Source organism: Apium graveolens, chromosome 10 (assembly GCF_009905375.1).
Source record: "Apium graveolens cultivar Ventura chromosome 10, ASM990537v1, whole genome shotgun sequence".
Lineage (NCBI taxonomy): Eukaryota > Viridiplantae > Streptophyta > Magnoliopsida > Apiales > Apiaceae > Apium > Apium graveolens.
Window position 1 is genome coordinate 163,810,005 of NC_133656.1, and position 13,962 is coordinate 163,823,966.

Below are 13,962 nucleotides of genomic sequence, written 5' to 3' on the forward strand. Positions count from 1 at the left end.
TTCAACCCCCAAGAAGGGAGGACCTGGGCAAAAGTTCACCGAATACGCTAAGCTGAATGCTCCCAGAAGCCAGATCTTGATGGAGATCGAGAAAGATCGAGATGTTCGTTGGCCTAAGCCCTTGAAGGCCGATCCAGCCAAGCTAGATAAGAGCAAGTATTGCAGGTTTCACAAAGATGTTGGCCATGACACCGATGAGTGTAGGCAATTGAAAGATGAAATTGAGTTTTTGATTCGAAAAGGAAGATTGAACAAGTATACTGGAGATGGAGGGGACAGAAATAATAATGGAAGGAAGAACTTTGAAGATCGTAGGAGGGACCAAGACGATCAGGGGCGAAACCCCCAACCCAGAGGACCAGTTATAAACACCATTTATGGAGGGCCGAGACCTCGAGGGCCTGTGATAAACACGATCTTTGGAGGTCCAACTGCTGCTGGATTGTCCAAAAATTCCAGAAAGGCATATACTAGAGAGGTTATGCATATTGTTGGAGAAGCCCCGAAGAGGGCCAGGACAGAAGTAACATTGGCTTTTGATGATTCCGACCTAGAGGGTGTGAAGTTTCCCCATGACGACCCGCTGGTCATAACGCCGATAATAGGAAATAGCCCGGTTAAGAGGGTCCTTGTGGATAATGGTGCTTCTGTGGATATCTTGCTCCACGACACCTTTCTAAGGATGGGGTATAACGACTCCCAGTTGACACCAACCGACATGCCGATATATGGATTTGCTGGAGTAGAATATCCTGTGGAAGGGATAATTAAATTGCCAACCACCATAGGTACGGAGCCAAGGCAAGCAACGCAGATGCTGGATTTTGTGGTGGTAAAGGCTAGTTCAACTTATAATGCTATCATGGGGAGAACAGGGATACATGCCTTCAAGGCAGTCCCCTCTTCCTACCATTCAATCATGAAGTTTCCCACCCGAAACGGGATTGGAGAAGAGAGAGGAGATCAAAAAATGGCTAGAAGCTGTTATGTGGCCTCATTGAGGGCAGATGGAGTCGGGGGGCAGGTTCTTCCTATTGAAGATATGGATGTTCGAGAAAATGATGAGAATAGAGGAAGGCCAGCAGAAGAATTGGTTTCGGTTCCTTTAGATCCCAAGAATCCTGAGAGGATGACTTTCATTGGAGCCACATTAGAGGAGCCCCTTAGAGGGAAGTTAGTGAAATTTTTGCAAGAAAATAGTGATGTGTTTGCATGGTCAGCAGCTGATATGCCAGGCATAGACCCGGAGTTAATTACTCACAAGTTAAACGTGGATCCAAGCCGGAAGACAGTAAAACAAAAGAAAAGAAATTTTGCCCCGGAAAGACAAGAGGCTATAAGGCAGGAAGTGGAAAAGCTCTTAGAGGCTGGTTTCATTGAGGAGATTCAATTTCCGGAGTGGTTAGCAAACCCTGTAATGGTAAAGAAGGCCAGTGGAAAGTGGAGGATGTGTATAGACTTCACCGATCTGAATGATGCATGCCCCAAAGACTGTTTTCCGCTGCCTAGAATTGATACCTTGATTGATGCCACCGCTGGACATGAGATGCTGAGTTTCATGGATGGGTTTAGCGGATACAACCAGATCAAAATGCATAAGGATGACATTCCAAAGGTATCATTTATCACTGACTTTGGTGTTTATTGTTATCTTGTTATGGCGTTTGGTCTCAAGAATGCAGGAGCCACCTATCAAAGGTTGGTGAATAGAATTTTTAAGGATCTTATTGGTAAGACTATGGAAGTCTATGTTGATGACATGTTAGTCAAGAGTCTAGTAAAGACTGATCATATAGCCCATTTAAGGGAAGCTTTTGAGGTCCTGAGGTACCACAAGATGATGTTGAATCCGACGAAGTGTGCTTTCGGAGTAGGATCTGGAAAATTCTTGGGATTGACGGTTTCGAAGAGGGGAATTGAGGCAAACCCCGATAAAATAAAGGCAATCCTGGACATGGAACCCCCCAAAACTGTCAAGGATGTTCAGAAACTCACAGGAAGGGTTGTTGCGCTAGGACGATTCATCTCCAAGTCAGGAGACAAGTGCTTGTCATTCTTCAAGTCATTAAAGAACATTAAAGACTTTGTATGGAGTGAGGAAAATCAGAAGGCATTTGAAGAGTTAAAGAAGTATATGGGCCAGGCCCCGTTGTTGGCCAAGCCAGTTCTGGGTGAAGTTTTATTCTCGTACTTGGCTGTTTCAGAAAGCGCCTTGAGCGCGGTGTTGGTTAAGGAGGAACTGAAAGTCCAGAAACCCGTATACTATGTCAGCAAAATTTTGCATGGTGCTGAGTTGAATTATTCAGCCATTGAGAAATTCGCTTTAGCCTTGGTAATGGCTTCAAGAAAGCTGCGTCCTTATTTTCAAGCTCACCAAATTGAAGTGCTAACAAATCAGCCACTGAGAAATATCATTCACAGTCCCAAGGCAAGTGGGAGACTGATTAAGTGGGCAATAGAGTTGGGAGAGTTCGATCTCAAGTATAAGCCACGTATGGCCATAAAAGCCCAGGCACTAGCTGACTTCGTGGTGGAATGTACCATACCCAACCAAGAAGTCGGGGGGCAGGAAGATACCACACCTCAAGACAAGGGAGTCGACAATGGGGACAAGGAGAAAGAATATTGGGTTCTTTATTTTGATGGAGCATCAAAAACAAATTCCAGTGGAGCAGGGTTGGTTTTGCAAAGCCCTGATGGATTCTTAATTGAGTATGCCATGAAGCTAGACTTCCCAACCACAAACAATGAGGCAGAGTATGAAGCCCTGATTGCTGGCCTTGGTCTAGCTGGGACACTTAGAGTCAAAAACTTAAAGGTCCGTGGAGACTCGAAGTTGATCATATCCCAGGTAAAGGGAGAATTTGAAGCAAGGGATGATACGATGGCAAAGTATGTTCGCCTAGTAAGGGCTGTGATGACCCAATTTAATGAATGTCATGTTGAACACATTCCAAGGGAAGAAAATGCTAAAGCAGATGCGCTATCAAAGTTTGCTTCATCTGAGATTGAAGAAAGTTCAGGAAGTGTGTACTTCCGTGTTTTGAAGACACGAAGCATAGATATTAAGCTTGTGGCTCCCGTAGGCTTGGGGACGTCATGGATTGATCCCATCAAGGCTCACATTCAGACCGGTTGGTTGCCAAGCGATACAATTGAGGCACGGAAGTTAACTGTTCGAGCACTAAGGTACTCTTTGATAGATGGGATTCTATATAAAAGATCTTTCGTGGTTCCTTACTTGAGGTGTCTCAGGCCCGATGAGGCACGCTTAGCTCTTGAGGAAGTGCATGGAGGTATTTGTGGGCAACACTTGGGGGGCAGGGCCTTGGCTCATAAGATAACTCGTTTAGGCTTCTATTGGCCAGAAATGATGGCTGATGCCAAAGAATATGTAAAGAAGTGTGATCGTTGTCAGAAGCATGCACCAGTCGCCAGACAACCCCCCGAGATGCTGACCTCTATCAACTCACCTATTCCCTTTACTATGTGGGGGATGGATATTCTAGGGCCTTTTTCTATGGCCACAGCACAAAGGAAGTTTCTGATTGTAGCCATTGATTATTTCACCAAGTGGATCGAAGCCAAACCTTTGGCCAAAATCATAACTAAGCAGGTTGCACAATTCCTGTGGGAAAACATTATGTGCCGATATGGAATTCCCCGTATCCTCGTCACTGACAATGGAACACAATTCAACAACGAGGAATTCAAGAAGTATTGCGAAGAAAATGAAATTGAGTTACGGTTCACCTCTGTGGCTCACCCGCAAGCCAATGGGCAAGCGGAGGTAGCAAATCGGATAATCCTGGATGGACTAAAGAAGAGGATCGAGAAGTCAAGAAATAATTGGGTAGATGAGATACTTCCAATATTATGGGCCTACAGGACTACTTGTAGAGTCACGACAGATGCAACTCCTTTCATGTTGGCATATGGGGCGGAAGCAGTAGTTCCCGTGGAGATATCACATTCCTCTCCAAGGATTCAGGCTTTCGATGAGAAAGAAAATGAGGAAGGGCAGAGATTAGCCCTGGATTTAATTGATGAAGTGCGAGATAAAACACATGCAAAGATAGTAGAATATCAGAAAAAAGCTTCATTCTACTACAACCTAAGGGTTAAAGAAAGGTTTTTTAAACAAGGCGATCTAATCTTGAGGAAGATAGAAGCATCTGGTGTAGGACAAAAAGGGAAGCTTGCCCCGAATTGGGAAGGGCCGTACAGAGTCAAGAGTGTTCAGGGTAGAGGAACCTACAAGCTGGAGACTATGGATGGTTTTGAAGTCCCGAGAACTTGGCATGCACAAAACCTGAAGGTTTACTATGTGTAGGGCAGTTGGATACGATTCTCACTTGTCATGATGGAGAGTAGGTTGAAAAGCACCTTGAAGCTTTGCTTAGGATTTATATGTCTTATTATGAAGTTTATTAAGACTTGTGTAAGGGATGAATCCCAAACAATTTTTGAAGCTCAGAGAATTTTTCGAAATATGTTTGAATCTCTATGGCATGGCAATTAAATTAGATGCATGATATGAAAGCCCTATAAAAAGGCCCAATTCAAAAAAAAAAGGTTAAAACTTGTTGGGCCTGGAAGTATGTCAAGCCCAGATAAGGGCCCCAAATATTCAAAGCCCAGCACCCGGGGTCCAAAAACTGGAAGAAAATATATATGAGTATTATCTTCAAAAACCAGAAATAAGTCCCAAATCCAAAAAGGATTTGGATAAATGAAGGCCCAAAAATAAGGCCTAATCCTACTTGAGTTAGAAAAAAACCCAGTATAGGGATCAATAAATCAAGCCCAGGGTCAATACTAAGTGCCCAATTAAAGATCAAAGCCCAGAAGGGCCCAAGTTGAAACCCAATACAAGGTTTCATAAATCTAGCCCAGGTTTAGGGCAAAGATCAACCCAATAAGAGGTAAGCCCAGAAAAGGGCCCAATTAGTAGAAAATTAAATGGCCCCAAATTAAAGACCAATTTAGGGTGGACCAAAGAAGCCCAGTTAAAAGTAAGGGGCCTAATACAAAAAGCCAGTCAAAAAAGGGGAAGGCCCAAGGTAAAGGCCTGGTTTGGAAAAGGCCCAGGGTCAAAAATAAGGTACCCATAAAAGAATTCAGGCCCAAATCTTAGGCTCAAATTTGAGATTGGAAAAAATCCAGCCCAGACTTAGGGCCCAAATCAAATATATGGAGTCACAGAAAGTAATATATCCCAAATCCCAGACCCAATTCGATCAGGTTTCATGTTGTATTCATCGTCGAATTAGTTGAGATCGAAAAGGCTTCGACCAAGGCTAGAAAAGGAGGTTAATTCGGTCAAAAATATTTATCAAGACCAAAATGTTCCTGAGGAAATAATCATGCCCAGTTGACAACCCAAGTGTTTGAAAAGCCTTGTATGAATCCCACTTGATTTTTAGGAAAAAAGGGTGAAAAGAAGCCTAGCTAAATTTTTGGCCCAAATTGAAAGCCCAGAGTTGGGAGCCCAATTAAAAGGCCTGTGGAAAAGATGGTCAATAAGAAGCGAGCCCAGAAAAGGGCCTATATAATTAAAAGTGGGAGGCCCAGGATAAGGCCCACTATATTTTAAAAAAAAAAAAAAAAAAACCCAAGTTTTAGCCCAGCATTAGGGGCCTAAATCCAAGTATGTACAAAAATTTATGCAAATGATCTTGACCTATTCGACCAGAAAACACAAAGAAGTCCAGGTCGAATGGCTTGAGCTCGAAATCAAGTCGATCAGGGTTGAAAAAGAGGCTTAATTCGACTAGAAATGAGACCCATTCGACCAAGAAACATGAAAGATTCCTGGTCGAAATCATTGAGGTCAAAATTCTGTCGACCTGGGCAACAAAAGATGGCTAATTCGGTCAAAAATGAAGATCCTGACCGAAAGGGACGAAAATCCTGGTCGAAAACTTCCTAGTCGACAAAAAAAAAAAAAAAAAAAAAAGGGAAAAAATCCTGGCCGAAATTCGACCAGGACTTCTGCTCGAAATACTCCTGACCGAAAATCCTGATCCTCTTTTCCCTGAGAAGATTGTCGACCAGAAAGCAAGGCCAAATCCTGGTCGAATGGATCCTGCCCGAATTTCTATCGACCTGGGCAACCAAGGGAAGTTAATTCGGTCAAAACTAGGACTCCTGACCGAAAATCCTGACCGAAATTGAAATTTCCTACTCGAAAATTTTCTGCTCGAAAACTATAAAAAAAAAAAAAAAAAAAAGGAAGGGGTGAAAATCCTGGCCGAAAATCGACCAGGATTCCTGATCGAATAGAACCTGCTCGAAATTCAGTCGACCAAGGCATACTGAAGGTTAATTCGACCAGGATCCTGGCCGAATGGATTCCTGGTCGAAATCTGTATAAAAAAAAAAAAAAAATTAAGGATAAATCCCAGAAATTAAGGGAAAAATCCAGAAATTAAAGGATAAATCCCAGAAATTAAGGGAAAAATCCCAAAAATTAAGGGAAAAATCCAGAAAATTAGGAAAAAATCCAGAAATTAAGGATAAATCCCAGAAATTAAGGATAAATCCCAGAAATTAAGGGAAAATTCCATAAATTAAGGATAAATCCCAGAAATTAAGGGAAAAATCCAGAAATTAAGGAATAAATCCAGAAATTAAGGATAAATCCCAGAAATTAAGGGAAAATTCCAAAAATTAAGGATAAATCCCAGAAATTAAGGGAAAAATCCAGAAATTAAGGGAAAAATCCAGAAATTAAGGATAAATCCCAGAAAAATAGGGAAAAATCCCGGAAATAAGGGAAAAATTCCTGGAAATCAAAATAATTCCTAAATAAAAGGAAAAATTCGTTGTAAACGTGTAGGTCGCTCCACACTTTACGCAAAAACGAAACACTGTAAGGGAACGAATAGACTTAACTTCTGCGAAACCTAATCAATGTTTCCCAAAAGTTGGGGGGCAAATGATAGGGATAAATAAATTATGATTGTATAATTAAATACTGCATTAATTGTACAAACTGTGGGCTGCTAGGCCCAATAAAAAGATATATGAAACTCAGACCAGAAAGGTTAAGCCTGATGGACCAGATCAGGCCTGGTGGAATAAAAAAGGCCCAAAAGCCCTGATTATTAATTAATTTCGTAATTAATTAATAAGGGAAAAATCAGCTGTTGAGAAGAGTCCCGATAAGAATATAAATCCTTGTAGATTAGCCTCAAGGGGACCTAAAAGGATAATAAATCAGCTTCCTACTTCCTAGGACTCCAAAGTCCATTCTAATTATGAGACTTGCCCACCAAGTCTCCTATACCAAGTCCAATTCAAGGACTCCCAACATCTATATAAGGGGCCTCACCCCACAAATCAGAACTACGTTTTTTGACTTGATCCTTGGCAATCAGCAAGGTACGTAGGCATCTTGTTAAGGCAGATTGAGTCACGAAACACAAGAGCAGTCAAATCGAGCCTCGAAGCTCACGTTCCTTAGTATTAAATACAGCAATTATATATATTAGTTTTAATCCATAACAGGAGTATTGGGTTGAAGGGGAGGATTGTTGGGGTTAAACCCAATATGTGATATGGGTTTGGTGATACAAGACATAATTGTATTAGGTAATAATTGTATTTGTTGACAATTATTATCATAATGAGATTGAGTAATAATTGTATGTGTTGACAATTATTATCATAATGGGAATGAGTAATGATTGTATGTGTAGACAATTATTATTGTAATTAGATTATGTATGTCTTATTGGCTAAGTTTGTGATGACTATATATACATAGTCATGTTATTATTTTGATGTATTCTTAAGAGATGTAGTCGTCTTAGGTATTATGTATGGGAGATGCCTGAGCATTGGTTGACTCAAGTATCCGTTTGAGACATCATTGAGGTGTCATGTATTGATATATTATTGATAATTATTTTAATTAATAATACAAGTTGGGACGTGGGTTTTACACGTCAAATATATTGTTGTGTGTTTGTGTACGTATTTTATATTGGTAGAATTGAATCTCAAATATTTGTGTATTTACTCCTGGCAAGATACACATTTACAGAATGTGTACCCTTTATAAATACGAACACTCCTTTTTCAAATATGTATTTTGTTGATATTTTGAGTATTTTTATTAACCGAAGCTTTAAAAAATAATTTTAAATATCAAACTTTAGATTTGAAGTTACAAAAATCGTTTATTCTCTAAAATTTCAAGATATTTAAAGAAAAATCAATTTCATAACCTTACATTAATATTTTAACGTCGTTCACTAAAAATCCCAATTATCTTTTTTTAACACTCTCATTTTTTTTTGACAAATGCAGAAAATTTTCATTAAATTGAATATAATACAGCCGAGACAAACCCCAAATTGTCGATACAACTAGGTGATGAAACAAATAACATACTAAAATCAACTAGATGATTTGTTTTCTGATCGTTTAACACATAAAATTTAAAATTTTTGAAGCTAAAAACGAAATCAAAGACATATCAAGTGATCCAAATTGCACCAGCATCTCTGAAGATAACAACATCGCAATTGACCATATCACGTAAAAACTATGGTTAGCCCAATGTTCAGAAACAACAATCGCATAAAATGAGATTGAAGAAACGACAACCCAGCTATCTACATGTCGGACACCAGCTATAGACATGCCTAAGGCACCCCAACTATCTACATGCCGGATACCAGTTATAGACATGCCGAAAGTGTAAACCCATAAAAGGTAAACAATCTTTGGTTGTGAAAGGTGAGCTCTTGCAATAATCATCACCGTCCCAAATTCGATACAGGTTTTGCAGATCACCAAAAATATCAGCAACTTCGTACTCAACAGATCCAATACCAAGTTAACCCAAGTATGACTAAACAAAAACATAACAAACACTCCAAAAGGAGAGACAAACACACACTTTAAAAAGAGAGACACATAAATACCCAAAAGAATTGGATTTTATTGAAAAGAAATGAATCAGAATAAAAGAAAATGAAGAGATCGGGGCTTTCTACCGGAGAAAACCAGTAGAAGCCCTTTAACACTCTCATTTACTCTCAAAAGTCTTTATAAACCTAACAGTAACTCATGAGCGCCATTGTGAGAATGTTGACATCTTGAGTTTGATATCGTATCAGTAGATGAGTAACTCTAAGTCTCAGGTCAATAAATCAGTAACTTAAAATATTAAGGTAAAATATCGAGGTGTTTACGGAAAGAAGTATCACTTGTGTAATAATAAAAACGGATCGAAATCTCAAATCGCTGCTTTCGGTGACATCCATAAATTTGCTGTACTTGGTTGAAACCAGAAAGTAATACAACAAACTATAATAAAAATACTACTCCCTCTCTTTTGTCATTCCATTTATTTATATTTTTTTTTTAGAATATCCCTTTTAATTATTTATATTTCAAAAATTTTCTAAAATAATAAAATTTATATAATATTTAAAATAACTACATCTACTATTTTTTTCTACTATACCCGTTTTATATATATATATAATATTAATCGGTCCAACTAATGTACTCACTTTTTTAACTTTCTTTCACTAAAGGGACGGAGGAAGTCATAATTAACTTAAAAATATAACAAAAATAAATTTATAATTTTACATGTGAAAGTTAAAGAGGACAAACAGGCAAAACTGGCAACTTAATAATAAAAATCCAAGAATGAAAAATTGTCAAGTCAACTGTTTTGGGTTTTGGCAGGCTTCGGGGAAGGGTGACGAAGAAAAGGGTTGCTGTTGCTGTTGCTGTAAACTTGAAATATACATGCATGTTCACATTGCCTCCTCTCCATCCTTTTATTCCAGCTTCTCTCTCTCCTCTCCTTCTCCTTGAATATGTTTAAAATTTAAATAAATATCAGAAAAAGACAGATAATATAATTTATATATTGTAACATTAATTTTATAGTAGTATTTAGTATAGCACAGTGCAGAGGAAGCCAAGTTCTTTATTTCTTTGTTTTGTTTTGTTTATGTAAAGTTCCCTGTAAACTCCCTTCCTCCTCTGCTGTTGCAACCAGGACAAGAAAATTCACAAGTTTATGGTTGATGGGTTCTTGTTTCAGTGTCCACCAAATCAAAGCTGAGAGCCCCCTTCATGCTGGTCCTCTCTCTCTCTCTCTCTCTCGGTTTTTTAGTTGCTATATATCTCTTTCTTGTATGTGCTTTGATCTTGTATGTTTTGTATGTCTACTACCTTAAAGTTATGTGTTTTTTTTGGATTTATAGGATTTTTATGAATCTTGAATTATTAAATGATCATTTACCCTTATAAAATCTTGTTTAGAAAGTGATTCTTGTGAAATGTTGATTAGATATGCTGATATGTTTACATTAAAATTTCAAGTTGTTTTGATTTCATAAACCTTGTGGATTTTGTGTAACTTTGCCTTATTTATGGATTTTGAGAATCTATGATCAAGTTAGATGATCTCATCAAGTAGTGACTTTTGACATCCATTTGAAGAACAATTTTACTTCACTTATATTTACTAAAGATTGATTAAATTAAATTATTTCCATGATTGTCGTAAAATTTGTACTTAATTTGGACCAAGAATAAATTTTGTGATCTGTGGTGCTTGTGGTCCAATTGTGATATGTAATTTAGTAGAAAGTGACACAATTGTGCATACAGGAGCTTCATCGAAATACCCATCGGTGCCACCAACACCTCGGAGCCAGAAAGAAATCTTGCAGTCATCAAATCTGAAGAGTTTTGCCTTCAATGACCTTAAGGTAGCTACCAGAAACTTTCGTCCGGACAGTGTGTTAGGAGAAGGTGGTTTTGGTTGTGTTTTCAAAGGATGGATTGATGAGAACACATTTGCTGCTACAAGACCAGGTACTGGCCTGGTTATTGCAGTAAAGAGATTAAGGCAAGAAGGAAACCAGGGTCACAAAGAGTGGTTGGTGAGTGTGAACTCTATTAAACTCTTTAATTCATTTTGTTACTGGAATAAATTATCAAATCCTTAACAAATGTATGCTTTTCATTTTCTAGTTTGTAAAAAGATAGTTAATGTAGTGTAGTATCTCTCATGTGCAGCTTTAATTTATTAGCTTCTTTATAGTGCCATTGCAGTTTCTGTTTTTAATTTTCAAGCATGCTAGAAAATAATGTTCTGCAACCTCTTTGACTACAGACCGAAATCAATTACTTGGGGACGCTTTATCATCCTAATCTTGTGAAGTTGATTGGATACTGCTTAGAAGATGAGCATCGCCTTCTAGTATATGAATTCATGCCCCGTGGTAGCTTGGAAAATCATTTATTCAGGAGTAAGTTCTGAAATTTATCAGCCTTGGTCCAATTCACTATTCCCTAGTAGAAAATCAATGTTAGATGCGTAATGCGTTCAATAATCAATTCAAGAAGCATATTCTGCTGCTTCAGTGGATTACTTTACTTTTTGGCATCCCCTCATTTTAATGAAGTGATAAAATTCCTGAAAGGTTCTTTACTTTGTTATTTCAAAATTGGACTATATGCATTGTAATATTGGAATGTAGGGAGTACAGAATACTATCTTCTTTGTAATATAGCTACTTGATATATTTGAAACAGGGAGTTCTTACTTTCAACCGCTTTCCTGGAACCTCCGTATGAGGGTTGCTCTTGGTGCAGCAAAAGGACTTGCATATCTTCACAGTCCAGAAGCAAAAGTGATTTACCGCGATTTTAAAACATCCAATATCTTGATTGATTCTGTATGTAAAAGAAAATTTCATTGTTAAGATTTAACATCAATCATGAGTGTTCTATTGTCTAATTATACCCATTTTTATTACTTGTGGACAGAAATATAATGCAAGGCTATCTGATTTTGGGTTGGCAAAAGATGGACCAGTGGATGGTAAAAGCCACGTGTCTACCAGAGTTATGGGAACCTATGGTTATGCAGCTCCGGAGTATATGGTGACAGGTAAGGTTGGCTTTACATGATAAGTTTGTTCTGATTGTAGGAGAAGATAATTAAACGAAATTACTTGTATTGTGCTTGAGTTGATGCAGCCTCCTTGTAGGTAACTTGTCTGGATCTAGTATTTGTTTCTTAAAAATAGAAAGGTTTATCATAATTATAAGCCTAGTGTATTATGTCAAAAACGGGACAGCATAAAGTGTGATTATATATTTGTTCTCCTTGAGAAGTCTATCATACTTCCAATAAATATCATTAACTACCTAGATGTAGTGGCCATCCATTCCGTGTATCCCTACAGATAGTATGCTTCATTTCATCAGCGCCATAGGATGAGAAACCATACAAGGTTTTAAGGCTTTATATCTCTACTCAAGATGTAGGAAAATGATATTTATGTCCATCATTTCAATTTTTGCCATTCCTAGACTACATTGAGGCTATTAAGTATTCCACGAATTAGGAATTAAGACTCTATTTTTATTCAATATATGTGTATTCTTTTGTTTAAAATCTCATATTTAGCTCTTCTGATTCGACTTGCAATTGTTTCTTATGAAGGTCATTTGACAACAAAAAGCGATATCTACAGCTTCGGAGTTGTTCTTTTGGAAATGTTGACAGGCCGTAGAGTAATTGACAAGAACCGTCCAACCGGGGAACATAACCTTATTCCATGGGCCAAGCCTTACCTTACCAGCAAGCGCAGGATCTTATATGTCATGGATGCACGTATCCAGGGCCAATATACTTTGCCTGCTGCACTGAAAGCTGCCTCTCTCGCCCTTAAATGCCTCTCAGTAGAGCCTAGATCCAGGCCTGACATGGATCAGGTGGTTAAAGCTTTAGAGCAGCTTCAAGACATGAAAATTTCAGCAAATAGTAAAAGTGAAGTTCTTCAAAAGCATCGTGGTGCATGATTCCTGTTTGTCATTCAGTGGGTAAGTCCAACTGTTAGAATTAAATACTGTCACAATCATGTGTTTTACTTCAGGAGGGAGAGATAGACTGATCCTACAGAATAATTAGAGTATAATAGCAGTTTGGAGAGTTATATGACTGCACTTGTATTAGTGCACAATGTTAATTTACTGTACAGGTTTTTAATTTATCTGCCAGACTATCTGCAATCTGCATCCATTAGATTATGCTTGTATTTACGTTATGATTGGAGAGGAGGATAATTTTGATGTTTATCAGTTGAACATAGAATCGTTGAATGGAATAACTGATGTGCCTTATGTAAATATCTCTATTGCTGCGCTTGAAATGTCGACTTCATGTTTTTAGAATTTTGGATCAGATGAAATTTTGGACTTTCCCTCTTCTATTGTAAACAGAAACTTGAGTTTAGGTGAAGGGATATGTGCATTTATGCATGGATATTTAGATTTCTACAACTTAGTACTATGCTATTATGTAATGCTAAGTTATCACCAGAGCTTGCCACTGCATTACCATACCTGTTATCTATACTGTAATAATAACAGGTTGGGTATAATTTGTAATTTGATTAACCCCTCATTTTGGTTATCATTTTTTATCACGAATGTCGGATCTTCTTCATCAAATAATTAGAGCCGTTAGATCCAAATACTAAAAAAATACATTTCACAAGTTCTCGGGTTGGAATCCCGTCAACAACAAACATTTATATTATTATTTATAAAGATAGTTATAAGTTCTCAGGTTCGAATCCCGTTAACAACAAACATTTATATTATTATTCTATAAAGATACGTACAAGTTTTCATGTTCGAATCCTGTTAACAAAAAACATTTACATTATAAAATTATTATTTATGAATAAGATCTCATCAATCATATAATATTTATATTATTTGAACTTAACTTGAAATTATACAAAAAAATATAATAATACAATAATTATTTAGTATTCAATTATTTAAATAAAATTTAAATAAATTGGTATAAAATAAAAATGAAAATATATAAATATTAATTAAGACCCGTGCATCGGGCTGTAAGCTAGTATATATAACTAGTCATTAGGTCTGCCGCGCTCAGGC

At 37.6% G+C, this 13,962-nt stretch overlaps 1 protein-coding gene across 1 annotated transcript; it reads left to right on the forward strand.

Annotated features, from left to right (window-relative positions):
* Positions 1-9,742: 9,742 nt before the first annotated feature.
* On the forward strand, positions 9,743-13,024 carry LOC141690320 (receptor-like cytoplasmic kinase 176). Its single transcript, XM_074495067.1, has 6 exons — positions 9,743-10,113; positions 10,648-10,922; positions 11,156-11,291; positions 11,578-11,720; positions 11,812-11,935; positions 12,494-13,024. Exons 1-6 carry the CDS (start codon positions 10,059-10,061, stop codon positions 12,850-12,852), a joined length of 1,092 nt encoding a protein of 363 aa, XP_074351168.1. The 5' UTR covers positions 9,743-10,058; the 3' UTR covers positions 12,853-13,024.
* The last annotated feature ends 938 nt before the right edge of the window (positions 13,025-13,962 follow it).

What these genes read in the sequence shown, in the direction of transcription:
- LOC141690320 (XM_074495067.1), top strand. Translation starts at nt 10,059, where the DNA reads ATGGGTTCTTGTTTCAGTGTCCACCAAATCAAAGCTGAGAGCCCCCTT. An exon ending in AGGGTCACAAAGAGTGGTTG is followed by an intron (nt 10,923 to 11,155) that starts GTGAGTGTGAAC and finishes CTTTGACTACAG; the next exon opens with ACCGAAATCAATTACTTGGG. An exon ending in GGAAAATCATTTATTCAGGA is followed by an intron (nt 11,292 to 11,577) that starts GTAAGTTCTGAA and finishes TATTTGAAACAG; the next exon opens with GGAGTTCTTACTTTCAACCG.